At 45.3% G+C, this 27216-nt stretch overlaps 1 protein-coding gene across 2 annotated transcripts in view; it reads left to right on the top strand.

Moving 5' to 3' along the window:
* Nucleotides 1–27216, top strand: part of SLC35F3 (solute carrier family 35 member F3) — a 188226-nt gene that overhangs the window by 113710 nt on the left and 47300 nt on the right. Inside the window, exons 1-2 of one of the 2 annotated variants that reach the window (XM_052806479.1) lie at nucleotides 2212–2443; nucleotides 21967–22291. In XM_052806479.1, the coding sequence (XP_052662439.1) occupies nucleotides 2368–2443; nucleotides 21967–22291 (401 nt within the window). In that variant the 5' untranslated portion in view covers nucleotides 2212–2367. Of the gene's footprint in view, nucleotides 1–2211; nucleotides 2444–21966; nucleotides 22292–27216 lie in introns of those variants that run through there. The other variant, XM_052806478.1, reaches the window with a different exon arrangement.

Below are 27216 nucleotides of genomic sequence, written 5' to 3'. Positions count from 1 at the left end.
GCAACAAAGACTTTTTAATAAATAGTGTTTTAATCCTTATGAATGTCCCATTGATTACACGATATAGCCAGGAGAGAAGTCCAATTGTCCTGCCTTGCACAGCCATTTACCGCTAGGAAAAGTAGGTGATATTTGGCTGTAAAGTGCTGATTCAGTAGTTTCCTGCTTATATAGCAGAGGCTCAGATGATCCTGGAAGGTAAGCTCAGAGCAGAAGCTAGCCAGGGTTATCTGGGTTCTGATGTTACTGGTCATCTGAATCTGAGGGAGTCACTTAAATTCTGTGGCTGTATTTTACCCACCAGTGAGCCTGAAGTTTCTTCACAGAGGCAGTGTAAAATGAGTTAACATTTTATAATGTGCTTTGAAATCCTCAGATAAAAGGCGCTGCAACATTGCAAAATATTTCATGGACAGAACCATCTGAGGTGAGGTCCGCCTCTTTTTATGTAACTCCTTTCAAAGATCAGAAACTAATTGGACTCGGAGATGAAATAGTGCAGTGATACGAGATGGACCCACAGTTCCCAACATGCCTATGATCTGTAACATCACAGGAATCTGAATGGATCAGATAATTCTACTAAGAAGGCCTGGAAATAACCATGAAAGTCAGGTTTTTTTCATTTGACCAAGGCGAGCTTTTGTGGTCTTAGCACTGAGCACATGAATATACTCTCCAGAAGGATCACTTTGAAAGAAGCCTAATGATTTCTTTTATAAAGCTCGTCCCAAAGGCTGACACACAAAGAGGCATAGGAAATGCAGACCACCCCTGAGCTTCATCAGACTGCGGATGACCAGATGAGACCTTTGCAAACTAATAGTCCGGATCTGACCCACCAAGAGAGCTCGCCTCTTAAATATGAAGAGCTGTCTGGCCGGCACAAGTAAGGTGGTGTTTTCCCACAGGTTGCTAAACAGTCTGTTGGGGCTGCTTTTCAATAGCTAGTGTTTATATGGTTAACAGATACTTTGGAATGTTTGTGGAGTATTGATGGCTGCCCGGTCTTGTTTGCAAAGTACACTCATTTTAATTTGACCAAATCTTAAGAAACATTGAGTATTTGCGTCTTTGTCTGCTGACGCAGCTCGTATTGGAACCTGGTAAATGTACTCAGTATTTTCTTATCCACAGAAGAAATCAGTAGGAGTAAAGGGTGCTGAGCTCACCGTGCCCAGCATCTTGTGAAAGCTGATTCTTTGCTTACAGCAATACAATCTTTTTTACATGTTTCGTATTCATTCATTAGAATCTGTTCTCTCCTGGATCCACTTGCATTAAGTCGTGTTAATTAATACCGGTTAGGCTTTTGCATATCGACAGGAGGGTAAATCTACCGCATGTTGTTGGTATGTCATGACTGGGGGGGGGGTCTTAACATTATTTGGGGGGGGGGGGGGACCACCATAAAAAGTTGCTACATACGAGCAGCATCCAGTTGTGAAATACCCTATTTTATCTAACTTGTCTGTAGGTATGGAGGGTATTTTGTTTCATACCTTGAAAAGAAGTTGGTAAGCTGTGCTAAGAAAGCTGTAGAGTATGCTACTTCAACTATTGGAATATTATTGATAAATCAATGGTGTATCCTCATCTTGACGGCTGTGTCTAATTTTGGTCTCCCTCTTAGAAAGGACACAGCAGGAACAGAAAGGCTGTGGAAAGGATGGTAGAAATTACTAAAGGCACGGATGAAAATCGATGCAGAACAGTGACTGGACTTGAAGGAGAATAAAGGAGGGATACAATGCGGGCGCAGAAAAAAACGGTTTGGAGAGCGTAAATTACCCTCTCCCGTAAGACGGCAAGAGGGGAGCTAAGCAGAGCACGCAGAGCCAGGAGCCCTTTCCCTGCGGTGCGGTAGCCCAGCGCCAGCAGAAACCGCCGGGGCCGGGAGCCCGGCTCGCTCCGGGAAGCCCTGGCCCACCAGCGGGGAGCAGGAGCGGTGTCCGCAGCCGCATTACGGGCCGGCTTCCCTGCGCGCTCTACCGGAGCGCTGCCCGGGAAAGGCGCCCGCGGCCCCGGAGCGGGCTCCGAGGCCGGAGCGCCCCGGGGCTCGGTAGCGCCCATCGCCGCGGCGTCCGGGCGCCAACCCGCCCTTCTCCGCCTCCTCCGACCCGGGGGGCGGCCCCGGGAGCCCTGGGGGCGGGCGGGGGGGAGCCGTGCCGGTGACGTCGGGTTTGCAGCAGCCCCGAGCGGCAGCGGGCGGGCGGGCGAGCCCCAGCCCCCGCCGCCGCCCGGTGCTGCGGCAGAGGGCGGCGGGCCGGGAGCCGTACCGGGGGAGCGCCGCCGAGGTAGGGCTCCGGCGACGCCAGGATGTAGGCACGGGGCGGCGGGGGAGCTGCCGCCGGCGACGGGTTCGCCATGAAGAAGCATTCGGCCAGGGTGGCCCCCCTCAGCGCTTGCAACAGCCCCGTCCTCACCCTCACCAAAGTGGAAGGTAAACGACGACGCTGCGAACGGGAGTTACGGAGGGGGGGGAATCCCGGGGACCGCTACGGGGGATGCTCCGGGGAGACCGGGGACCGCCACGGGGTGATGCCCGGCGGCGGGGGAGCTGCGCGACCCGTGGGCGGGCGGCGGGGGTCCCCGCCGCCCGCCCACGGGTCGCGCAGCTCCCCCGCCGCCGGGCATCGCCGGTGCCCTCCCCTGCCCCGGTTCTTTCCTCTCCCACGCTCCAGAGGCAGAGCTCCTCTCCTAGAGCTCCCCTCGGAGCCCGGGAGCAGCCCCCAAAGCCCCTAAGGACTAAGTACCTGCCGGGTGGGACCCCCGGGAGAAGGGAGGGAGGGTGCTGGACAGATTTGACCCCCGACGGGAGGAACACAACCCTGTGTCCCAACCATCTGTCCTCACCTCTAGTTGTTAATCCAGCTGTACGGTAGCGGTGGTCGGGAGGGATATTGGGAGCCCAACAGCAGTGGGGGGTTGGCAGACTTTCAGGGACCTTTGGAGACTTTCAGGGATCACGGCTAGGGACCTTGAAAAGGGCAGCGATGTGCTCAGGAGGGTTTTCCAGAGAGCTCTGAAGCTCTGGGCATAGCTAGTGCGGAGGTCTGGGGTGAGGAGCTGCGATTAGGGGTGGAAACCTGTAGGCCATGTCCTAGAGAGGCAGAGCAGGTTAGATGGCGGGCGGTGATGCGGGGGCAGGAGGAGGGTGGAGGTCAGGAAGAGGAGCCCATCTGAAGGGTGGATACGGAGCTCAGTTCCTGAAGGAAGGGCAAAGAAGAAGCCACTGGTTTGGGGGATCCACTGGAGGATGTGGTAGTTGGTTGAGAGAATGGGGTTGCTGAGAGGAAAAAGGTTGGCTGAGAGCAATGGAGGGTGGAAAGGCAGAAAGGGTTGAGCAAGATGAGGCAAAGAGGAAGAAAACTGAAAAAGGGAATGATTGAACAGTAAGAGGTAAAATATGAATGTGAGACTCCATAGAAAGGTCATGAAGAAGAAAAAAAGTAACACTGAAAAACTGAGGAACAAAGAAAGGAAAAGAAAAAATGGTAGCACTAGCTCTGTGGAGGAAAAAGTGAGAAAATGCAGACATGGCCAAGAGGGGGAATGGAACTAAAATCAGCAAGTGGAAAATAAGCAGTACCTGAATGTCGTTATTTCAGTTTATGGAGAATACAGCTGTTGCATTCACCCAACATAAAAACCACCTGCTGTAGAGATAGGATCTCAGTTTTCTGACCAAAAGAAGAGCAGGCCTGATCTTCATTACACTATAATTAGAATTTTAAAAAGCCCTTAGAGTTAGCCCCGTGTACAGCGGAATGTATCTCTCAAAGTTCGCATTGAAGGCTCCTCTGGGCAGGGAGCACATCTCCCTTTCTTTTGGTGCACTGCACATGCTTTATGAGTCATAAATAATAATAACCCACCAGGTTCCAGCTTTGAAATGTGGGTCATCTCATTCCTCTTCTACCAGTTCAGATACAGTTTATTACCTACCTTATATAGAAACAGAAGCAGCGCAATCTTTCCCTGTGCTGTAAAATTGAATCCTTTCAAGCATTTCCATGTCTGCTCTGCATACCAGCTCTCAAGATACCCTATTGCCACCCATCAGGGACTTTGTTGACCCAGTTGGACTTTTCCTTCTTTACTTCAGATTCTTTTTTCCTTTATCATCAGTGGCAAAATCTAAATTGCCCTGGTGGCGTATGATAGGGCCCAGAGGTTGTACAGAGGTGAGAGTTTCCTTTGCTGATTGCTTCTTTTTAATGAAACAGACTGGCTTTGTTTGAGAGCTGCTTTTTCCAAATCAATCGACAACACTTCCTTTCAGACTAATGTTAACTAATTTTACCAGCTGGTGTTTAGAGCTATATGACGAAGCCAGGATGTAGTTATAGGCGAAAATAAAGTGAGGCAGTGGGCTTACTGTGGACTGCTTGCTTCCCTTGGTCCAGCTGCCATACGTCTGGCAAAGATTTGCCTTCCTAAAGTTCTCTGGTAGCCCAGGTCCCTTGTAAAGGTGTAGCCAACGCTGCAAGAGCAAGACAGCAAAAACTTTCCTCTGCTTTGTAGTTATGATTATTTTCTCCCCTATCAACCACCATCAAAGCATTTCAAGGATCTTTGGCAGAATCACTAGGAATATGTTTCACTCTAGGATAGTTAGCCAAGAGGAGCCTTTCATTGATATGCATTGCTGTAAAGCCTTCCAGCATTCCCTCTATTTTCCTGTCGGTGCAGTAGCTTCTTTGCTTTAATAGGGAGATAAGGACTTTGTGCGCCTTCAGGAGCGTGACTGCCATTTCGAATTATTTCAGAGATTGAATCATCAGTATGCTCTGAGCCTGCTATACCAGCACTTTTCAAGACAACTGTATCTACATGCATCACTCAGGCAGGCAGTAACCGTACCATGTGTTTTCTGTGCCTGGTACCATTGCACACATATTTTGAGAGATGTAGGCTCGGTGCCTGATTTGTGCTTGTTCATCTTTCTGTTGTTGTTTTTCTCACCAGTTTCCATCCATACCACAGTGGCCATTCCTCTCACACCAGCCAGTTTACTAGTTTCACCCTATTTGTACATGAAAGCACAGTGTACTTTGAGGATGTGACTTCCCTTCCTTGGGGAGGTAAATATTTTCATCCCTGCTCTGCATCTTGGGATCTTCCAGAAATAGGTAACATCAGCTTTCATGAGGAGCTGCAGGACAATCACCTTGCCAGAGAAAACCCATCCTCCACTTAATTAGCCCCTACTTAGAGCTACTTATTCCCAGGCTTCCAGCACCAAGGAAATGGTATTGCAGCCTCCCCATATAGCACATTTCCTCTGCACTGTTCTGTTGGGAAGAGTGACTGGTGATATTCAAAGTTGCTTATAAGGCAAATGATACCCCTCTGCTTTCAATTATTACACATAAATGTCTAAACTGAGTTGCTGTGGAACCAGATTCTGCCACATGCTCAGCATGTAGGAGTAGCCTTGTCTGCATTACTGGAGTTGCAGGGAAGTTGTACAAGTACAAATGAGAAATGAATTTGGCCTTTAATATATTTGCATGCCTGCAGGGAATTCGTCACAAGCGTATCAACACTGTAATCACTTTAATAATAAATCTTTTTCACTTCTTTAGCAAGCACAAACTGAAGATCCCAAGCACAGCAAAAACTTTCATGAGTGGCAGTCTGCTTCCTTAAGAGATGCGATTCTTATTATCCTCATTTTGCAGATGGAGCAGCCGAGAAACTGCAGAATGAAGCAACTCGTCTCAAAACAAGCAGCACATCTTTTCACAGATCAGGCAAGAAAAGACCTACGGTAGATAGGAATGGACCCCCAAACTTCCCACATGTGTTTTCTGGCCATGGGAGGGTGCTGCCACGAATGGATTCAGTAAGGGTGGGAGAAGACTTCTTTTACTGAAATCAGTGACTTCAGGTTCCTACTAAAACTTACTTTTGGGGAAATAAGCTCAAATGCTGCATAAATGTATCGCATAAATACTGTGTAACTAGTAGCAGTGTTCTGCTGGTGGCATCTAAAGGTTTTGGTAGTCAGGTAATGCTTGTTTGTACTTTGAGCACTAGGGCAGACTGTGAAAATCTCACCCAGGAGTTAGCATCTGTAGAAGCAAGAATTGTGCCCACTGGTCTTTTTTAGATGAGAGCTGTACATTACAGAAATATGCAGTGCTCATGCATTCTGGAAAACAGAAGCAGCTGGAGCGCAGGAGAGGCCGGCAGTTTGGTGGCTCAGCCAGGGCTGTTGGGTTTGTGTGTGCTTCCCCGCTGAAGCGGCCTTCGGGAGGAATGCGTGCTGGCTTCTGCGTGGAGTAATTAACTTGCAAAATGTTCGCTTTTGGTCAGGCTGTCTTTCTGCACAGAAGCCAGTCTTCAGTGTGAACATTCACGGTCGGGGCAGAGACCATCAAACCCACTTTGTGCTTGCTCCGTAGTTGTGGCAGCAGCAGCTTTCGCTTGCTCCTGACCGGAGCTGGGATGGAGTGAATGATCTAGGGGTGAAGGTAATGGTAACAAGTTTGTGTGCAGCTACAGGAACGAATGGGGGTGTAAATTTGCTGTGCGTCTGCTTCTCCATGGTACCTGCCAGCATGCGCTCTGTTATTACAGGGTAAAGTCAGTATGTGACTTACTCCCCTGATGGAAAAGCAGTACCCTCTTCCATGTTTACTATGGGTACTGAGTGTTAAGTGCACATAGGCAGTAATTACACTCTGGCTTTGCCCCAGGGCAACTTTTGCCCAATTTTCCTATTCCTTGCAGTATTTTCAGCTAACACAACAGCGTATTTGAGCAGATATCCAAGAGCTTGTTCCAAAGGCGTGAGGAGTTTCTTGTTGCATAACACCTGGCTCCCTTCCCAAACAGCATCATGCTTTCTTAGGCTTTAAACAGCCTCAAAACGAGCCGCTCTTAGCTGTGCTAGGCTTACTCACTGGGGATTCCCGCCAGCTCATCTTTGATGGTGTCCCACTGGTTATTTTGTATACCATCTCGCCTGTGCAAACTCATAAGCTATAGGTTTAGAGGTGACTCATTACTTCTGCACTGTATGTCCCCTCCCCAAATGATAGAAAAATGAAATGAGACCATTTTGATGTTACTAAACTAATGCCGGAGCAGGAGCTTTAATGCATCACGAAGCAGAAAGAGAAGTTATTAAAGATTTATCCAAGCTGACTTACTTTAGTGGCTGAAATGAGCTGATATGTACACACTATGGACAAACAATAGTTTCATTTACAGTGACAGAACTTAAGAATAACAGCAACCATTGGATCATCTTCTCAGACCTTCTGTAGATCACAGGCCATTACATTTCACCCACTTATACCTAAATGAAGCAAGGTGCGTTTTCTAATCATCTTGAATCAATTTAGGCATTTGCTCTCAAAAAATAAGCAGATTACTAATCCATCTATTTAATTATAGATTTCTCCCATGAGAAGTTGGAACAAGAACTAATAAAAAATAAATATTATGTCACCAGAATACGTCATTCATTGTCTCCTATTTTCATTTTATAATTCTTGTAAAAGAAATTTTGCCCCTCTTTCCTAATGGCTGACAGTTGTAAACAGTAGGATTTGTAGCATAGAAGCAGTTCAGCATAAGAGCCAGAGTTCAGAAAAGACTAGTGGTTCAACATAAAAGGCTGTGATAGCTCAACATGTATTCCCCAGCAATTTCCCAGTTATAAGCCTCATATATAGCATTATTTATGTTGTAGCTTTCCTAGCACATTATACTGGGCACAGCACATTCACTTATATACTAAGCGGCTCCCTCCACTTGGCTGGAGTACTATCACCAACCTTTAGTCCACAGCCCAGTTAATCTTTGTTAATTATAAACCGTGGGATGCCACTGCAGACCTGGATAGCATCCTGCGGAAGCAGGGATTTAGCCAATAAAAAAGTAGATTTACTTTGTCGTCTTCACTGAGTTTTGCTGACAGCCACTGCAGCATAAGATCAAAGGCAACAGGAAACAAGGTGTTTTTAGCAATGCAGAGATGGCTTGCTTTTAGGCAGAGCTGCCCACCAAAGGTGTAAGCACCATGTATTGGAGAAGCCAGGTACCACCTCCGATGTTAACTGCCCAGTTCCAGGAACTTGGATCTGCTCTACCTAGGCATAATGCAGGGGTACCTAGCCTGGAAATTTTGTGAGTCCTACTCAAGGCATGAATTTGGTTATACAAAAGTTACATGTTCACTGTTCTTGAAGTAGTAGGTACACATTTTGCTCAGTATCACTATTTCTGGCCAAAAACCTCCTCAAAAAAAACAAACCAAAACCATGAGCCCCCTAAGCCTTGTAATTCAGCCATGGAAAATACAGAAGTGAGGAAGTATGATCTAGAAATGCCTTTTCCACACTCGCCTCAAATTCCCTAGTGCAAGTTTCAGCAAGGATAGTATTGTATTTATGGCTGAAAAAGGCATGAGTCTGTCTTCTGTAGCTGATTGAAACAAGTGAGGAATAGTGGGCTGCAAAAGCCTTTCTCACTGAAAAGAGGAAGAGGCAAGTATCAGAGAGAAAATAGAAACTACAATTTTTGCATGTAACGTATCTTTGCTCGGAGTTATACTGAGGGCCTTGGCGCCAACAAGCTTTGATAACAAAGCTAGACCTAGCTTTGTTATCAAAGGACACCCAGCTTTTGCTGAGCTTGCTGGCGAGACGTGAGGAGGCATCTTCTTTCTTCTCGTAGGTCCTTGAGCAGCAAATCACGTGGGGACTTCTCTGAATATATGTGCGTCACTCCAACACCATGAGCATGCTCAAGTCCGTGTCAAGTCCACGCTAATATCTGGTTAGTGGTTGACAGAGAACAGATGCTCCAACTATCTTGTTCTGAACTTAGGACCTGAAAAACCCCATTGTGCTTGAGGTTCAATAGCATGTTAACCCTTTAGCTTCTAAGAGAACAATCAATTGGAGTTACAATTCAGTATGCAACAACCCAATGGGCTATAGCAAAATCTTCTGTCTAAAACTGTGTTTACTTGAAGGCCAGGCAGCTCTGAATTTTTGAAAGCTCCATAAGGGAGAAAGAACATCGTCTTGTTTTTGATAAAAAGCAGCCAGCATAGCCTCCACAGTTAGCATGAATTTACTTAAGTCTTAATATAAATACCTGTATATATGTACTGATATAAATGTGCTATTTATATTAGCACAAGTAGCTGAATTCTGTTGGAGATAAAACTATTACTCAGGAAAGGCGTGTGGCACTCAAACACCTGGCTAATTAATACAGCAGTTTCTTGCAGAGAATCCAGTCTTTTTTTTTTCCACCAGCACAGACAATCATCTCTCAAACCTTTGTTCGAGGTGAAATTTGCACAGACTCTGATCAAAATTTGCCCAGAATACAGTGTTGGTCATAGCTTATTTTTGTTCTAATGGAAGTTCTGCTTCCACAGCGGTGCTGGTCTCCTCAAAGTAAATGGCAAAACTCCCAGTGACCTCACCAGGTAACTCACTGTAAGCTGCAGTCCAATTTTTATTCAAGAAGGGAATGCAGAATAATGAAAAGAAAAAAATTATCTTTTTCCATGCTATCAAGAATATGTATCTCATAATCAGGATTACTCTTTACATGCTTTTATGGCTGTTACTTTCCAGCACCACAATGCTGATACTGTAATAAGCAAGCAGTATCTTCCATTTTCACTCTGGACTTTAGTCATGAATTCTGATTAATAATGAAAAGGACAGTATTTCAGGGAACTCCTCACCCCACAAAATTCAAAGTGGAATATCATATTTTAATGAGGGCCATTCAAATGCAGCACTTCTAGTATTATTTCTAAGAAGTTGCCTCTGAAGATAAACTAAATGGATTAAAGTCCAAACTGCTGCAGTATGGAGTTGATAATTTTTCAGCTCTCTCTGTATCACTAACAGGAATTAGAATATATATTTTGCAGGAAGCCTTGCTGGAGTATTTGACAGAGAAATAAAGGCATATGTATGCTAAGGAGGAGAATTTAGCACATCTTCAGCAAATAGGTGCAGATAATTTAATTCCAGCTCTTAGTAAGATAAGGTATAATATTTAGCACAGGATAAAACAGGAATTAATATGTGATAACCGTTAGTGATAGAAAACACTCTGTGAGTAACACTTTAGGATTTGGGAGTAGCTGTTACAAGAAACTTATGCCTATTTGGTACAAGTTAAGATATATGGATGATCTGGTGGTATCAGTGATATGGGACAGATTTCCACAGACAAGAGGACAGGAGAATCATCTTGATTGCCAGTGACCCAAGAGACCTATTTCCTACCCTGCTAAAATTAAGGTGAGATGATCAGATAAGTTTGAATATCCTGCACAGATTATCGTAACACTTTACTTTGTATAATTAGTTAATTTATATTATGAATTCCAATAGCAAAAGAGGGTCTGGACTCAGAATGCATTTGTCTTGCTTTGAATCTGTGTTCATGCAGTTTTCCCCATTTCCAGATACCTACATCCCTTATTCTGTAGCCTCAAGCAAATTCAGACCTTCTGACCTAATAGATTAATACCCTGGTTTTGTTCTTTAAAATAACCTCTGTGCATTTTAAAACTATCTGCTGTATTGATTTATTCTTAATTTAGTCATGCCATTCCATGATGAAATTAAGTAAAATTATTTTTATCTGTTACTGTAAAAGCAAAGTATTTAAAGAAAGTGCTTTAAACTTTTACGGTTTCCCAAATAGTGTCTAAAAATCCATATGTGCAATGCCTTTTTGCCCAAATATTTTCATTTAAAAACTGATTTCATAAAGGTTTATGGGGTTTTGTCATTTTTCCATTATGATACATTAATTGGTATTCATCAAAAAATACAATACTAGTGGTTAGACCTTCAGCACTGACCATGGTTGGAAAGTTGGGGAAACGTGTGCAAACCCAAAGTCACTGCAACACTAAGTGTTGCAGTCCCACCTGCCAGCTACCCATGGGGACTCACAGCTTCCACGTAGGAACCCAAGAGCAATTTCCTCAAAAATCACATGCACAGTCACCATATGGGGCCTGACCAAAGGTCCGTCTGGTCCTGTCTCCAGCTCGGTGGAATTGATCAGGAAGGTGTATTTTCTAGCCTGAGATACATCTCTCGCAGTGTGGGTGTGCTGACAGCTGCAGTTTCCCCCGCTGTTGGAAACAACTTTTTTCTCTGTTTTCTGCTTTGTTCCTAGTAAATTTTGGCAGTTGTTTTGCTTTTTTGGCTGCTCCTGAACACCAAGTTGCCCTTTTTGTGGAGCATCCTGTGAAGGGCTCAGGATCCCTGGTGGCAATGGCCAGAACCCATTGCTGAGTGTGCAGCATGTGGGCTGTTTACTCCCACCTGCACCTCTTTTATCAGCACACTTCTCCATCTGCCGATTTATGACCCAGTCACGTAGCCCGTCATCCCTCGCAGCTGGCCCTTACCCTTGCTGACCTGCCTAACTTCATGTCGTTAGGAAACTTCGTCACCTCACGGCTTGCCCTCTTGGTCAGGTTACCTACGGTTATGGTGAAGAGGGCAGGTCCCACAGCAGACCTCTGCAGAGCTTCAGCTACTTCCCCACTGCTGTATTTACTCCTCACTGGTTTCCTGTCTTGTACTGAGCCTTTTATCCATTCCAGCACCTTCCCTGGCTGCTTGTTTTCTGTAACACCCTTTGGAGTGGGATTTTGTCCAAAGCCTCTTAAAAACCTAGAAAAGGAAACTGCATCTCCTCTATCAGTGTGCCTGTTGAACCCTGTCAGAGGACACCGGTGAGGCTGCAGGAGGAATCATCTAGCTTGCCCGGTAGGTAACGCCGAGCAGAGACCTGTGCTTTATGCCATGCTAAGGTGCCCGTTCCTCACTATTGCTCACTCTCTCTAGCACTTACCAGCCAGTTTCAGCACTGAGTTGGCAGCCAAGTGGCTAAACCCTTTCCTTCAAAAAGTGGAGGTGGAGTGCGTGCTCCTCTTCAGGAGCTCAGTGTGTAGAGCAGCCTTCCACCCTCTGTGCTTGAAGGAGCAGGGATCCCGTCTGCCCAAGAGGGTGCCCTAATCCACAGGCTCTCTAAGGCCAGGGGAACCCAGATATCAGCAAACCTGGTCTGCTCAGAATGGAAAACATCCTTATCTATTGGGAAAGCATGAAGCGAGGAGGTTGCCCAGAGGAGAAAAAGTGAGGCTCTAGGCCTTGTTCCAGTTACTACTTCAAATACAGAATGAAAATATTTCTTGGAAATTACTCTTAAAATGAGAGATAGAAACTCTCAAATCATAGAATGATAGAATGATTTGGGTTGGAAGGGACCTTAAAGATCATCTAGTTCCAACCCTGCTGCCATGGGCAGGGACACCTTCCACTAGACCAGGTTGCTCAAAGCCCCATCCAGCCTGGCTTTGAACACTGCCAGGGATGGGGCATCCACAGCCTCTCTGGGCAACCTGTTCCAGTGCCTCACCACCCTCACAGGGAAGAATTTCTTCCTTACATCTAATCTGAATCTACCCTCTTTCAGTTTAAAGCCATTACCCTTTCTCCTGTCACTACACACCCTTGTAAAAAGTCCCTCTCCGGCTTTCTTGGTAGCCCCCATTAGGTACTGGAAGGCAGCTATATGGTCTCCCTGGAGCCTTCTCTTCTCCAGGCTGAACAACCTCAACTCTCTCAGCCTGTCCTCTTAGGGGAGGTGCTCCATCCCTCTGATCATCTTTGTGGCCCTCCTCTGGACTCGCTCCAACAGGTCCATGTCTTTCTTATGCTGAGGACGCCAGAGCTGAACGCAGTACTGCAGGTGGGGTCTCACCAGAGCGGAGCAGAGGGACAGAATCCCCTCCCTCCACCTGCTGGTCACAATTCTTTTGATGCAGCCCAGGACGTGATTGGCTTTCTGGGCTGCAAGTGCACATTGCTGGCTCATACTCGGTTTTTCATCCACTAATACCCCCAAGTCCTTCTCCGCAGGGCTGCTCTCAATCCACTCATTGCCCAGCCTGTATTTGTGCTTGGGATTGCCCCGACCCATGTGCAGGACCTTGCACTTGGCCTTGTTGCACTTCATGATGTTGGCACGGCCCCACCTCTCAAGGCTGTCAAGGTCCCTCTGGACGACATCCCTTCCCTCCAGCGTGTCGACCGCACCACACAGCTTGGTGTCCTCGGCACACTTGCTGAGGGTGTGCTCAATCCCACTGGCCGTGTTGTCAACAAAGATGTTAAACAGTGCCAGTCCCAATACCGACCCCTGAGGAATGCCACTCATCACTGCTCTCCACTTGGATATTGAGCCGTTGACTGCAACTCTTTGAGTGCAACCATCCAGCCAATTCCTTATCCGCCAAGTTGTCCATCTGTCAAATCCATGTCTCTCCAATTTAGAGACAAGGATGTTGTGCAGGACAGTGTCAAATGCTTTGCACAAGTCCAGGTAGATGACGTCAGTCGCTCTTCCCTTATCCACCAATGCTGTAACCCCGTCATAGAAGGCCAGGAAATTTGTCAGACACGATTTGCCCTTAGTGAAGCCATGTTGGCTGTCACCAATCACCTTATTTTTCATGTGCCTCAGCAGTTTCCAGGAGGATCTGCTCCACGATCTTGCTGGGCACGGAGTTGAGACTGACTGGCCTGTAGTTCCTCAGGTCTTCCTTTTTTCCCTTTTTAAAAATGGGGGTTATGTTTCCTCTTTTCCAGTCAGTGGGAACTTCCCTGGACTGCCACGACTTCTCAAATATGATGGATAGTGGCTTATCCACTTCATCCGCCAGTTCTCTCAGGATCCACAGAGGCGTCTCATCAGGTCCCATGGACTTGTGCACCTTCAGCTTCCTTAGATGGTCTCAAGCCTGATCTTGCTACAGTGGGTGGTTCTTAATTCTCCCAGTCCCTGCCTTTGCCTTCTGTGACTTGGACGGTGTGGCTAGAGCACTTGCCAGTGAAGACTGAGGCAAAAAAGTCATTGAATACCTCAGCCTTCTCCATATCCTGGGTAACCAGGTCTCCCGTTTCCTTCCAGAGAGGGCTCACATGTTCCCTAGTCTTCCTTTTATCACCGACGTACTTATAGAAGCTTTTCTTGTTGCCCTTGATGTCCCTGGCCAGATTTAATTGTATCAGGGCTTTAGCTTTCCTAACCTGACCTCTGGCTTCTCGGACAGTTTCTCTGTGTTCCTCCCAGGCTACCTGACCTTGCTTCCACCCTCTGTAGGCTTCCTTTTTGTGTTTGAGTTTGTCCATGAGCTCCTTGTTCACCCATGCAGGCCTCCTGGCATTTTTGCCTGACCTCCTCTCTGTTGGGATTCATCACTACTGAGCTTGGAGGAGGTGATCCTTGAATATTAACCAGCTTTCTTGGGCCCCTCTTCCCTCCAGGGCTTTATCCCATGGTACTCTACCAAGCAGATCCCTGAAGAGGCCAGAGTCTGCTCTCCTGAAGTCCAGGGTAGTGAGCTTGCTGTGCACCCTCCTCACTGCCCTAAGGATCTTGAACTCTACCATCTGATGGTCACTGCAGCCAAGGCTGCCCTTGAGCTTCACATTCCCCACCAGCCCCTCCTTGTTGGTGAGAACAAGGTCCAGCATAGCACCTCTCCTCGTTGGCTCCTTTGTCACTTGGAGAAGGAAGTTGTCCTCAACGCATTCCAGGAACCTTCTGGATTGCTTATGCCCTGCTGTGTTGTCCCTCCAACAGGTATCGGGGTGGTTGAAGTCCCCCATGAGGACCAGGGCTTGTGAACGTGAGGCTGCTCCTAACTGTCTATAGAGGGCCTCATCTGCTTGGTTGTCCTGGTCAGGTGGCCTGTAGCAGACCCCCACTATAATGTCACCTGTCCCTGCCCTCCCTTTAATACTGACCCATAAGCTCTTAGTCAGCTCCTCATCCATCCCTAGCTGGGAGCTCCATGCACTCCAGCTGGTCATTGCATAGAGGGTGACACCCCCTCCTTGTCTCCCTGGCCTGTCCTTCCTAAAGAGCCTGTACCCTTCCATTCCAACACGCCAGTCACAGGAGCCATCCCACCACATCTCCATGATTCCAATAAGATCATAGCCCTGCAAGTGTGCGCACGTCTCGAACTCTTCTTGTTTATTCCCCGTACTACGTGTGTTTGCATAGAGACATTTAAGTTGAACCCCTGATGAAGCTGACTTACTGGCTGGAGTGGCTGGAATTCCTTTGTGCTGCTCTTCGGGTGCTTTCCTGATGACCTGTGATCCCTCTCCAGGCTCTGGGCATCTATTGCTGGCACTGGCATCAAACTGGTAGGAGTGGGATGGATTGAGGTTCCCCTTCCCCGGCAACTTTAGTTTAAAGCCCTCTTCACCAGCTTGGCAAGCCTGTGACCGAAGATGCTCTTCCCCTTCTCTGACCGATGGGCCCCATCAGCCCCCAGTAGACCAGGTTTCTCAAAGTGAGTCCCATGGAGTCACATGAAAAAACAATGTGTCTTTGAATCCTGACAGGGTGTAAGAAAGAGAGGCACAAACCTGCTTAGGAGTCATGGTGCTTAGGCGTGCCCAGGAACAGATTCTTTGGCATCTGAGGAGCTCTAGTGGGATTGGGAGGAGGATACAGCTGGTGCAAGCAGCCTTGGCAAAGCTAAAGCTAATTTGGAGAAGGAGAGAGTGTCCCTTGATGCAGAAGTTAGGCTGTGCGTGCTCTCATTACTGATCTGTGCAGCAGAGATGTAGGTCTTTGGAAAGGTTGATACATGGAGATTACTGGCTTCTGAAATGAAATATTAACAATTCCTTAAAACCAGCTATCAGGATGACATGTGAAAGGAGAAGTCATCATTGACAATGGCATGAGAAATCTGCACTAGCTACTAGGTGATCTGCCAGGCGACAGAGGAGTCCCTAAGACCTCACTCTTTAACCTGAACAACAGTGAAGAAAATGCCTGGGCAACAACGTATCTGAATAAATATCAACATTTCAGATTTAGACAACTACAGTGGCAATTAGAGATCTAAATCACTTTGTGAATTTGGCATTTCATCTTCTCTTCACAGGATGATGCCTCAGCTGTTTCTTAACAGCTTAGCTCAAAAAGCCTGGACAGCTAAATAATGCATAGCTAGTATGGTAGACAGGAATGGCATAAAAACGCTTTGAGGAGTTCGGGAGTCTGCTACTGAGGCAAATAGTATTGTGTGTCCAGAAAACCATCACCAGAAGTCATTGCGTGTGTTCTTGGGTCTGTTTGTAACTGGTAAGTAACTGTGTTGGAACTGTCTCCCACTGATTTCTCTGTGTAGTAATTATTGGGTGAAGAGGAAGTCACAGAGCATGCAAGGTTGTGAGAATATACCTTGGGTAGTGTCCAGCTCCGATCCCCCTGCACGGGTTCCTAGAGTTCTAGCCACACTGAGGGTGCTGCGCTGTCTTACACGATTTGCCTCAGCTCCTTCTCCCCTATTTTTGATAAGCATATATTTTTTGCAAGCTTTACAAACTAGTTCTGTGCAATGCCCAGGCAGCTACAAAACATTTGAGAGGCTGGCAAAATGGAAATGCCTTGAGGATGGCTCATTTGTAATTGTCAGAGAGACCTATGAGGATTCTTTCCTTTTTCAGAATTTTTTCCAGAAGCCTGATTTAAAGAGCTGTTTAAGAATATGCTTGTGTTGAAGCATTTTCATAGCCTGGGGAAGCTGGCGGAGTTGTGCATTAACATTAGGGAAATGTTTCAGTCCCTAATAGGCAAGACCTTAATCTGTGAGAGTCAGTTTCTCACTCTGAAGGGTTGGCAAGGGCACCCAGCACTTTTGTAATACTTCTTTCACTCATTTGCTGACTAGCTGGCAACAGCTAAAACAGTTCATTGGTGACAGCTAAATATGTTTGTGTAGCGGTGCCCAGCTCTGAGCCTACCAGTGCTGTCTGCGGTGGCTTTACTCTCTGTTTCTGACAGTAGCAGCGGAGAGGTGGGACTCATCTCACCCAGCTTCAGACACCTACACTAGAGACACCTACTTCTGCGCTTGTCGCCCCAGACTGTTGAGAGCTGGTGGAGAGAAACAAGCACTTCGAGAGGGTGATTCATCTGGCTTGTTTTAATCGTCTACTTTAGGAGGAGATAAATCGTGCTATGGAAATGTCTTTTTTCTGTCTACTAACTATGCAGAAAGTGTAAATGACTGTCTCAGATATACAAGTCTGCACAGCAGATGTCTCAAGCTGAGAAGATGAATGCCGCCCTTGGTTTTTATCAATATTACATTTTTAACATATACAGTGAGGTACACTGTGGTCCTATGGTAAGTCTTTAACTGGCTAGCTGTGCACAGGAGTCTTAAGCCTTAAAGCACTTTTGAAGTGGTCTGGACAGGCTATTTAAAGGTGTTACCTCTGCTGGGGTGGATTTTCTCTAACCCAGTGCAAGCATCTGTAGTCAGTAACGAAGGGCACATCATCTAAGGCATCTACCTTACGTGGGGTGTGTAGTGTCTTCCAGTGGCTGTTTTTCCTCCATGGCCTCAGCCGGGAGAGTGGAGTGAGGAGCTCAGGTTTAGATGTCCCTACCACAGGTGTCTGAAGTCAGCTGAGAGGGGTCTCACCCATAAGGGAGGAAACAGAAGGATGGCTGTTTTCTGCGGTTCACATCCCTGTGGGTATTGGCAGTACCATTGGAGGTGATTTCCTTCCATTGCTTCTGAATGCCACAGGAGAGAGGTTGGCTGAAAGAGAGGGAGGAAGAGCGGTTCCAGTTGGGATTTATGAAACAGGAAAATGAATGAACAAAAGGGAGAATGAAAAGCCAAATTTAGTAAAAGCAAGATAGGCATTTTTCCTCTATCTCAGCATCTTGATTTACTCTTTTGGGGGATACAGTAGCATACAGAGCAGTCTGCTGCAAGGGGTAAAGGAAGAAACCCATTAGAAGTCTGGAGCAGGATGTCCAGAAATAAAATTCTTTAGTGTCCTGCCTCATCCATTCTGAAAAGCCATTTTGCCATCTTTAAATTCATGTGCATTCTGTTGCCAGCTGGCCCTTGAGCAATGTTAGAAAGACAGTGAGGAGCTTCTTATCCATGTGTGGGTTTGATGTCACCCCATCTGTGCACCTGCAACTTGGGTGACAAAAACTGTCCCCATTGGGACACAAGGTCTGGGCAGGGAAAGGTACAGCTCTGGGTGTTATGCGTGCCAGCTGGCAGGCAAGTCCCCGACGTGGTAAATGGGAGGATGGGACCACATGGGTGTCTATCATCTGTGGTATCCACAATTTCCAAAGACTGCTTGGGGCAGATTACGTCCCAGGTATCCTCCAGGACAGTGCAGTAAACGGCTGTGCCCATTTGGCATCTAGCCCTCCGGCAGCACAGGAAATCATGAGGGCACGATGCAGTTTCACTGACAGATAGTTAAAAGAAGTTTCAGCCTGTAACTGCTAATCACCAGGTCAGTGATTTTTACCCCAAAATATGGGGCCCATCATCTTGAAACCAATCATGCCTAGGATAAATTTTTACTCCATCCAGCATGTAAATGCATCCAAAGAATGCGCACCCCTAGAAATGTAACCCTTGAGCTGCAAGGTCACTTTAGAAGTGATACATGCAGTATTGTCTTTTGCAGAAAGTGAATGTTTCTGTTGGTGTATTTAATGCAAAATTAAACATACCCAGACAAGTCATTTTGCCTGTGGAGCAGAGAAAACATCAGTAAAGTTTAGCTTTATTCCATAGGGAGTAATTGCTATGGAATAGAGTTAAAAGGCAGTGATATTCATGCAAGCTGTCCAAATGAGCTGCTGACTCATGCGTACGTGCACAGTGCAATGTGGAGCAGGATGGGTGGCTTCAGCCCTTGGTGGGGAGAAGATCCTCACCAGTGTCTGTTGTGGGGTGTCCACCAAACACTGCATTATTTTATGTTGTCTGGTACATCAGATGGTATAGTTGTGATCTTCCCCCTTCTCAGTGATGGCCGAGACTACTGGGCCAGAGGGCCAGATATGGTATCCTGCTGTCTCAGTGATCAGTTCTTATTTTAGAAAAAATAACACAGCTTCAATGTTGTGATTCAGAGTACCTACTCATCTTGAGATACCAGGTACCCTAGTGGTTTCAGGCATGTTCCCTAATGTTAAATATCTTCAGCAGGAAGGGTTTAAATCCCAGTTTCCTGCTTCCTTGGGGGAGTAACTGCAGAGAAGACGGGGATGGCAGGTATCCTGCTGGCTGTCTTCTAGAAGGAGGAACATTTTTGCCTACCTCTGCAAGTAGTTTCAAAAATGTAAACTGTGAGTGGAGGAAGGCTCTTCCTTGCATTGACACAGTGGCACAAACCCCTCCTAAGCTCTCACTCGGCACCCTGGCTGCCTGGATTCGTTTTTTGTGTGCCCAGCTCTCCCAGTGGTCCATGGGAAGGATGCTGGAGGTGGTTAGGGGGTGTGAAGTTTTTGGTGTTACAGTGACAACACCCAGTAGAAAAGCTTGAGAGGAAAGGAAAAATTCAGTAATCATTGTGAGACTTGTGTGGTGGACAGCAAAGAGAGCGCTGGCAGCTGTCCATTGTGTGGTGAAGTTAAAAGAAATGAATGTACTGCAGTTCGGTAAACTGAACCCTGACTGGTCTGTGCAGCGAGTGAGGCAAGAAGCATTAGTTACAAGCAATGTATTAAAAAGCAAATGTATTGAAATGATTTTGAATGAGGTAAGGTTTCACAGGCAGCCTTTTTTTCAATTCTAGCTTCTTCAAACATTTAGCAGGTAGCTTGTAACCTTTCCATTACGTATTTAATACAAAGCCACATTAACTTTGGGTAATTCATTGGCCTGCTGGTGCATCTCCTGTTATGTGGGAAGCTGCCCACACAATCTTCTATAGAAAACTGAAATAAGTGGAGAGATCAGCAAAATCCCCATCTCTCTTAAAGCCACTCAGAAAGACTAGATGTTTATACCTTTGCTGCTGTACACTCTTTTTAGACTTCAAGATATCAAACCACAGTTTTTCCCGTTACAAAATACAGCTTTACTAGGCAAACTAGTGGTACTTTTAGCTCAGATCATGCATTTCTTATCTGTGAAGAAATAATTAAGTAGTTCTCTCCATTGGAATAAACCTTTTCTTTAATAATGTATTAGCTCATGTAAATACAAATTTAGGTTAATGTGAAATAAGGGGTTTTAAGAGATTTTCCATTCTAAATACTGATTCTTACCAGGATAAGGAAGGATTTTTTTGGGTGTGGATCTCTTTTAGTCTGCCTTGAACATATATAAATGTTTGGCAAGAATACCATCTCTCATTGTCCTGGCTGTACTTATATTTCTCTTTTCACCTTTCAATGCATGCAATGACCTCTGGACACTTTTTAAGTTGTAGGTTCTTGGCTGTCAACATGAATTACTATTACATCCTCCTTCCAGTGAATGGACCGACTAAACTGAAGTCAGCCTTTAAGAGAAATCACTGCTGAGTGTGCATGTGGGTGACCGATGGCTTTAGCAGATGTTAAATGGGGTGAATTTAAGAAAGGCAGGTGAAAGCCCTAAAGGCAATGGCCTGCTGCTGAGGTCTGCCAGCACGTTTTGATCTCCGTGGGAACTGAACCACCTAACCTCACTGGGCTCATTCATTCACAAGCTGGATACAATATCTGCCGACAGTGGTATGACAGCAGGGCTATAACAATTCATGTTTAAGGATGTAAGGGGCAAGGGTTTTTAGGAGGGAAATTTCTACTAGCATGCTAGGCTCAGTGATACCAGGGCAAAGTTCCAGTCCAGTCTGTCCTGGTTTCAGCTGGGATAGAGTTAACTGTCTTCCTAGTAGCTGGTACAGTGCTATGTTTTGAGTTCAGAGCGAAGAATGTTGATAACACTGATGTTTTCAGTTGTTGCTCAGTAGTGTTTAGACTAATGTCAAGGATTTTTCAGCTTCTCATGCCCAGCCAGTGAGAAAGCTGGAGGGGCACAAGAAGTTGGCACAGGACACAGCCAGGGCACCTGACCCAAACTGGCCAACGGTGTATTCCATACCATGTGACGTCCCATCCAGTACAGGAACGGGGAAGTGGGGGGGCAGGGATTCGCCGCTCGGGGGACTGGCTGGGTGTCGGTCGGCGGGTGGTGAGCAATTGCACTGCGTATCATTTGTACATTCCAATCCTTTCATTATTGCTGTTGTCTTTTTATTAGTGTTATCATTATCATTATTAGTTTCTTCTTTTCTGTTCTATTAAACCGTTCTTATCTCAACCCACGGGTTTTGCTTCTTTTCCCAATTTTCTCCCCCATCCCACTGGGTGGGGGGGGGAGTGAGTGAGGGGCTGCGTGGTGTTTAGTTGCTGGCTGGGGTTAAACCACGACACAGTCTCATTTGGTGCAGGACTTGAGCTAAAAAGTTAGTGTCGCCTAGTCTGAGATGCTCTTCAGGGCAGTGTGTGGGTTGGTCTGATTTTTGCCATCTGGCTACAGCCTCAGGAGAGCTGTTTTTTAGGGATCACTGCAATGCCTGGTGATCCATGTTCAGTATTAATTGTGCTATTTACATTGCAGTGATTGTGCTTAACTGCAAGATTAAATACATTGTCCCCCCTCTCCTTTTAAGAAACACCATATTCCCTAAGCTGCCCAATTCCACATTTTCCAAGACAATAACAATTCCAAGTGTTGTAATCCCCTTTGCTGCTTTATTAAACTCAATGCCATATTTTTCATTCATTTACACGTCTTAACAGCATCAGTTTAAGTGGTGTGTTAAGCCTTTCTATGTACATCAGAGCAACATGTAATTTTCATTTCCATTTTATCCAGTGCCTTCTAAATCTAGAGGTGATAGTTATTACTTGCATTGTAATTATGCCTCAGTTGAACCAGAGGCTTTGCAATGATCTAAAAATGAAGAACATTTTGTGGCAAGATCTGGTGGGTTCTTTTGCTGGTGAAGCTCCATGTGACTTCAGAAGGGCCTAGGATTTGAAAACTAAAATGCAGGCTGGGTTTCCTTAGTAAGCCTTGTGTTTTCTTCTCCCCAGGGGATGAGCGCTCCCGGGAGTCTCCAGCCCCAGCCGAAGCACAGATGCAAGCCGGGGCGGAAGGCGGTGGAAGGGTGAACCGCTGTTGCTGGAAATGCTCCGTGACGCAACTGAAGAAGATTTTCTGGGGTGTGGCCGTGGTCCTGGGTGTCTGCTCCTCTTGGTCGGGTTCAACCCAGCTAGCAAAACTGACCTTTAAGAAGTTCGATGCACCCTTCACTCTAACGTGGTTTGCAACAAACTGGAACTTTTTATTCTTTCCTTTGTATTATCTTGGACATGTTTTTAAGTCAGCTGAAAAGCAGTCTCCAAAGCAAAGATACAGGTATGGAAGCTTTTTTTTTTCTCCTGTGGCTCTTGCATGCTGCTCTATGTCCAGCGGACATTTTATTCAAATCAGTCAGTTAAATCAAACTTGCATTTGCTTTCCTCTCCAGGTTTGTTAAAGGATGTTCTGAATTTGTTGTGTGTCCTATGCTAGGTGCTATGTTATTCTCAATACGATTTCACTCCAACAGTAAGAAATCCAAGTTTATTCCCAATACTACAAGTCATGTAATGAAAGTCTGCATTTTCTGCAATTACTTCTCAAGAGTTTTCTATTCAAACCTCTGTGAACCTCATTTTTTAATTAATATCTTCTTCCTCTACCCACAGCTGACTTTCATGGCAATCTCTGAGTAAGCTAAGTAAGCTTTTCTTTTCCAAACTCGAGACTAGTACAGTGCCTTGAATAGCCAAGTACAAAGCGTTGCAGTATTTTCCTGGCATTATGTCCCCGACTTCAAAGGCCAAGCTCTGATCCCAGTTAAACCCAAGCTGTTGTGTTTATTTCCGTGAGGAAGCGCAGTCGTAACCAAAGGCAGCGCTTTGTCTTCAGCACACCTTGTCTTTACAGCAAGCCAAACCCACAAAGCCTGAAGCGCTCCTGGGAAGCCCGGTGTGCCTGTCCTCTGTGAAGGGCTGAGGATGCTCTGGCTGCTTGAAGGACTGCCTCTTGGTGAGCACTCCTTCAGCTCATCTCATTTTGGCCTGAGAGGTGTCTGGGACAGATGGGATGACTCAGCCATCAAGATGTCCCGTGTCAGAGAGCTTCCCCGATACATGGAAGGATGTGAACAACGTTTTCCCCTTCTGTTACACAGTGGGGCTCACAGCCTTTTAATGAAGTAGCTCAGAAAGTAAACAGTAAGAAGGACACATTTCTCAGCTTCCAGCTGTGCAGCAGCGAGGTGGAAACTTACTACAGGAAAAATCTAAAAAAACAGGGTACTCGGGAAATGCTGTACCTCAGATGACTAGGGTTAAGATTCTAAATGCTGAAATTTTTCTCCTTAGCCATCGTTACAGTTTCTTCATGTTCTAAATCATTTGGAGGCTGCAGATAAAGAAATTTCACTGTTCACTGCAGGTCCTAGAGCAGTATCCAGAAGTTTTAAAGGCATTTTCCTGAGATGCCATGTTTCCTGCACTTCAGTCTTCAGTTTGTATTTGTTGTTTACTCCACAGCAAACATGGTTGCTTCAGAGATGAGAGAAGTATGGAGGTTAGAGAAAGCAACAGTTTAATCTAAAAACAATAACAAATCCTAGCGCAAAACAACTACCTTTTCATTTCTTTGGTTTTTAAGTATTTTTCTTTCCAGCTGCTATCAGATAATGTATTAAATACTGCTGAATTCTGGGGTGAGCGGTTGTGGTTCACCAGATCCCTGGGGTTAAAACCAGAGCATTATACTCTTTGTTGCTGCAGTTAATGGATACTGTTGGTAGTTTTATGTCTTCCATTTAATTAAATGATGGCTGAGTTGAAGAGCAGGTGCAAGCCCTGCAGCCTGTTTGGGGTGCAGGGGGACATCATTACAGGTAAGCTTGCAGCAGGCTTCGTAAAGAATGTGCATTTCTGTGTCTGACCAACAGATTGAATAGGGTTAATCTACAGAGTTTTTTCTTGGTGTCAGGGTAGACTTGGGTGTTTGGAGATATGGCTTTGGTTCCTAGCTTTGCTGCAGATTTGTTCTGTGGTTTTCAGCAAGTCATTACAGACCTCTGATTTCCTTGTACTCTCCATTCATCTGGATGAGACAGTCCTTTAGGGAGGAGGGAGGACTGTCCCTTACCATGCGTTTACATAGCGTCTGCTTTAGCTTGTCCACTGTCTAAACTGAGACCTTTTGGTGGTGCTGCACTAAGAATTACTGTGAAAAGAATTACTGTTCATCGGCTTGCTCCATTACGGCTGAGATGCACATGCATGTACGTCAGAAAACCCAAACATTGTCTTCCAGCATCCCCTCTTAATTATTCCCTCCTTTTGCATATTATATATACATATGCATATAGACAGAGAAAGACATACAGAGACTTCGCAGCTCTATATGAGTCATTAACATCTTCAGGAAAGCTTGCACTCCAGGCATAGTTGGACATGTTAGGGAGGCATTTCATGGACTTCTGGATAGTTAAAATAAGACAGTTCTGACCTGGAACTAACAAGAAGCTTGCATAATCACTTTCTGCTTCTTTTATCCTTCACCTTCATCTATATTTTATATATTACCTGAGCTCCCTGGCAGGAATTTGCAACGAGATAAACGAAAAGGTGGTAGTGGGAGAAGGTGGAAATATGACATCTAAGTCACCTTAGCAGTGAGGTAGTAAAGGAAGGGATTCTCAGATCTTGCCTACACAGTTTGCTAAAATCCACAGGCACCTTCTGTTTTTTGGCAGCAAGGCTCCCCAAGGAGACCTGCGCAGCCGCCTGCTCCTCAGCAGTGCTGGGCAGCTCAGCCTCCCCTCCCCACAGCACAGGCAGTGCCTTCCACCGCCCCTTCCTCGGTGGGTGGCTTTGCAGAGCCTGAGCCAGCAGGCGTGCTTCAGGATACCTCGCTATACGGTTAAAGAGCATGTGAAGAACAGCAGCCATTAGAAAAAATACACAAAAGAGGGATCATAAAATGTAGTGATGGTGAATAGATGTATAGTCCCTCCTATGCAGATTATATGGTTTATTATGGGTTTAAATTCCTATTGTATTGTACCACTATGTACATATACTATGCTGTAAATGTATGAATTTGTATGTTTTGTGGTCTCACAGAAGAACATACCTGTCATGGACCCAAATCAGTTTAAATCTGCACAGATTTTTTTTTCCCATTTTATAGCATATATAATTGTAATAAATTTGCCACCAAAATTTTATAGTAGCACATTAAATTTAAGAGCAGGTTTATTCAGTATCTTTATAAGAATTTGAGTATTAGGCCATAATGTAAAGTATTAAGGATTTCTGATTGACCCGTATTGCATGGTAAGGAACTTTCTATTTAAGCTGCAGTAGAATGTCAATCAGTTGTGTCCACGGCATGGGGACAGAGTCACTCTTCAAAGCAAACCAAAATTCATACATTCACATCCAAACTGCTCTAGGCGCGCTTCCTGTGCAGCTCCATCAAATGCCAGAGTTGTGCCCAGGTGTAGACTGCTCAGGGAGAACTTGTCCCACATTTGCCACGCGCCCTTGGCACAGGACTGTGTCTGTGGGGAGTGACGCAGAGAGCTCTGGCAGACCACAGAAGAGCATGCCAGGGTCAGCGCCTCTCTCTTAGTTCTTGTGCAAGTGCTCACTAGCTTAAAATAAAATTACAGTAACTAAATTATCATTCATTTCAACCATTGTCCAGTCCAGAAATAACACATGTAATGATTTATGCGCCTAATGGATCATTTAAGAGTACTTCATTTTGGCTTCATACTTTTTGCTTCCAAACTGCTTCATAAAATGACACATTTAATCTGATGAGCTACCCTCCGTCATACCTACATTATTAATTTATGAGGTAACATAAATTAAAAGCACTAGAGCTTAAAGCTCCCTGGCTACATGAAAGATTAAATTTAAATCTCTGTAAGATATTGCTTAGCTTCATGTATCCCTAGGCAGGACAGAACACACCTTTTATAAAGATTCATTCTGTGTGTGTCAACTGGGGGGATAACAGAGAGTTGTGTTCACATTTTAGGGGGAGAATACCTCAGAAAGCTTGTTCATTTTGATGGTACGGTCTTATCTAATGATTTTTTGAGAAGGAAAGGGCAGGACTTTCCAGAATGGTTTGCGTGATTATTTATTTACTTGTTATCATTTAGATCTTGATTTTTATTTCATAAAGCATTAGGGCTAAAGAAAACACCAGAAGCTAAAACTAAATCTCTTCTACAACCTTGAATGCACCTGATGTGTTGGTTGAACGAAAGAGTCATTGCACGTACCTGCACTGATCTGCAACCACATTTGAACACGTTTTAACATGTTCTTTTTCATTGAATCAGAGATTTGTCTCTATACTGCCCCCAAATTAGCTGCCACTAATCTTTCAGAATTTGAAGATTTTTCTTTGAAAAGAAAGAAAAAAGTTGCAGGTAACACTGAAGTATAGTTATTTCTTTGAAACCGAACCAAAATACTGGGGCCAACAATGGTAGAGGACTAATGTAGTAGATCTCACTTACTCTGATTCACCAACATATTAGCTTCACAAGAGTCACTTTTAATTTGTATGCATATAGGCTCAGAATCGAGACTTAGCTCTTCAGCGGCCAGAAATTATCAGTGCCATAGCTTCACATGATGTCCAGGAGAATGCGGGCCGGTTTCTAGATGTGTTTCACATGTATTTCTGCTAGCATGGAGGAGATGAGGCACTAGCCCAGCATCCCCAGTAGTTCCAGGAGCTGGGTCCATTAGTTTGATCCTGACTCATATGAAAATGCAACTCGCTGCACCATGGGCCCTGCCCTCCTCTTCTGCAGCAGGCAGAGAACCCGGCCGTGCAGCACTGGTAACCAACTGCCTAGCCACGACGAAACTCTTAAGGGGTAAAAAGGTCAGAGCCTGATTTGGTGTGACTGGATGCTTTTTTACTATTGATTTTCAGCATTTTGTATTCATGAGTCTCTCTTTCCCAGCAGCTTTAAAATGTTGCAGTGTGGTTGACTTTTGGCATCCTACTGATTTATATTACTACTTAGGTGGGAGCTTCGCCACCAGAGCAGACAGCATTAACAGAGTCATAAATAAGCTATGAAGGCATCAAGACATGATGAATGCAAGTGTTTTTAGCAAATGTCACCCAATGAAGCATGTTTTCTTTCAAAAAACTTCAGTTTATAAACTCTATTTGTCTAATTCAGTACATTAGCCTTAAAATAATACCTATTTACATTGTGTTCCTCAAAATAAAATCAC

The sequence above is a fragment of the Harpia harpyja genome, chromosome 13, assembly GCF_026419915.1.
Source record: "Harpia harpyja isolate bHarHar1 chromosome 13, bHarHar1 primary haplotype, whole genome shotgun sequence".
In the NCBI taxonomy this organism is placed as follows: domain Eukaryota; kingdom Metazoa; phylum Chordata; class Aves; order Accipitriformes; family Accipitridae; genus Harpia; species Harpia harpyja.
Note: the sequence above shows the minus strand (reverse complement) of the source record. Positions and strands in the feature narration are given on the sequence as shown.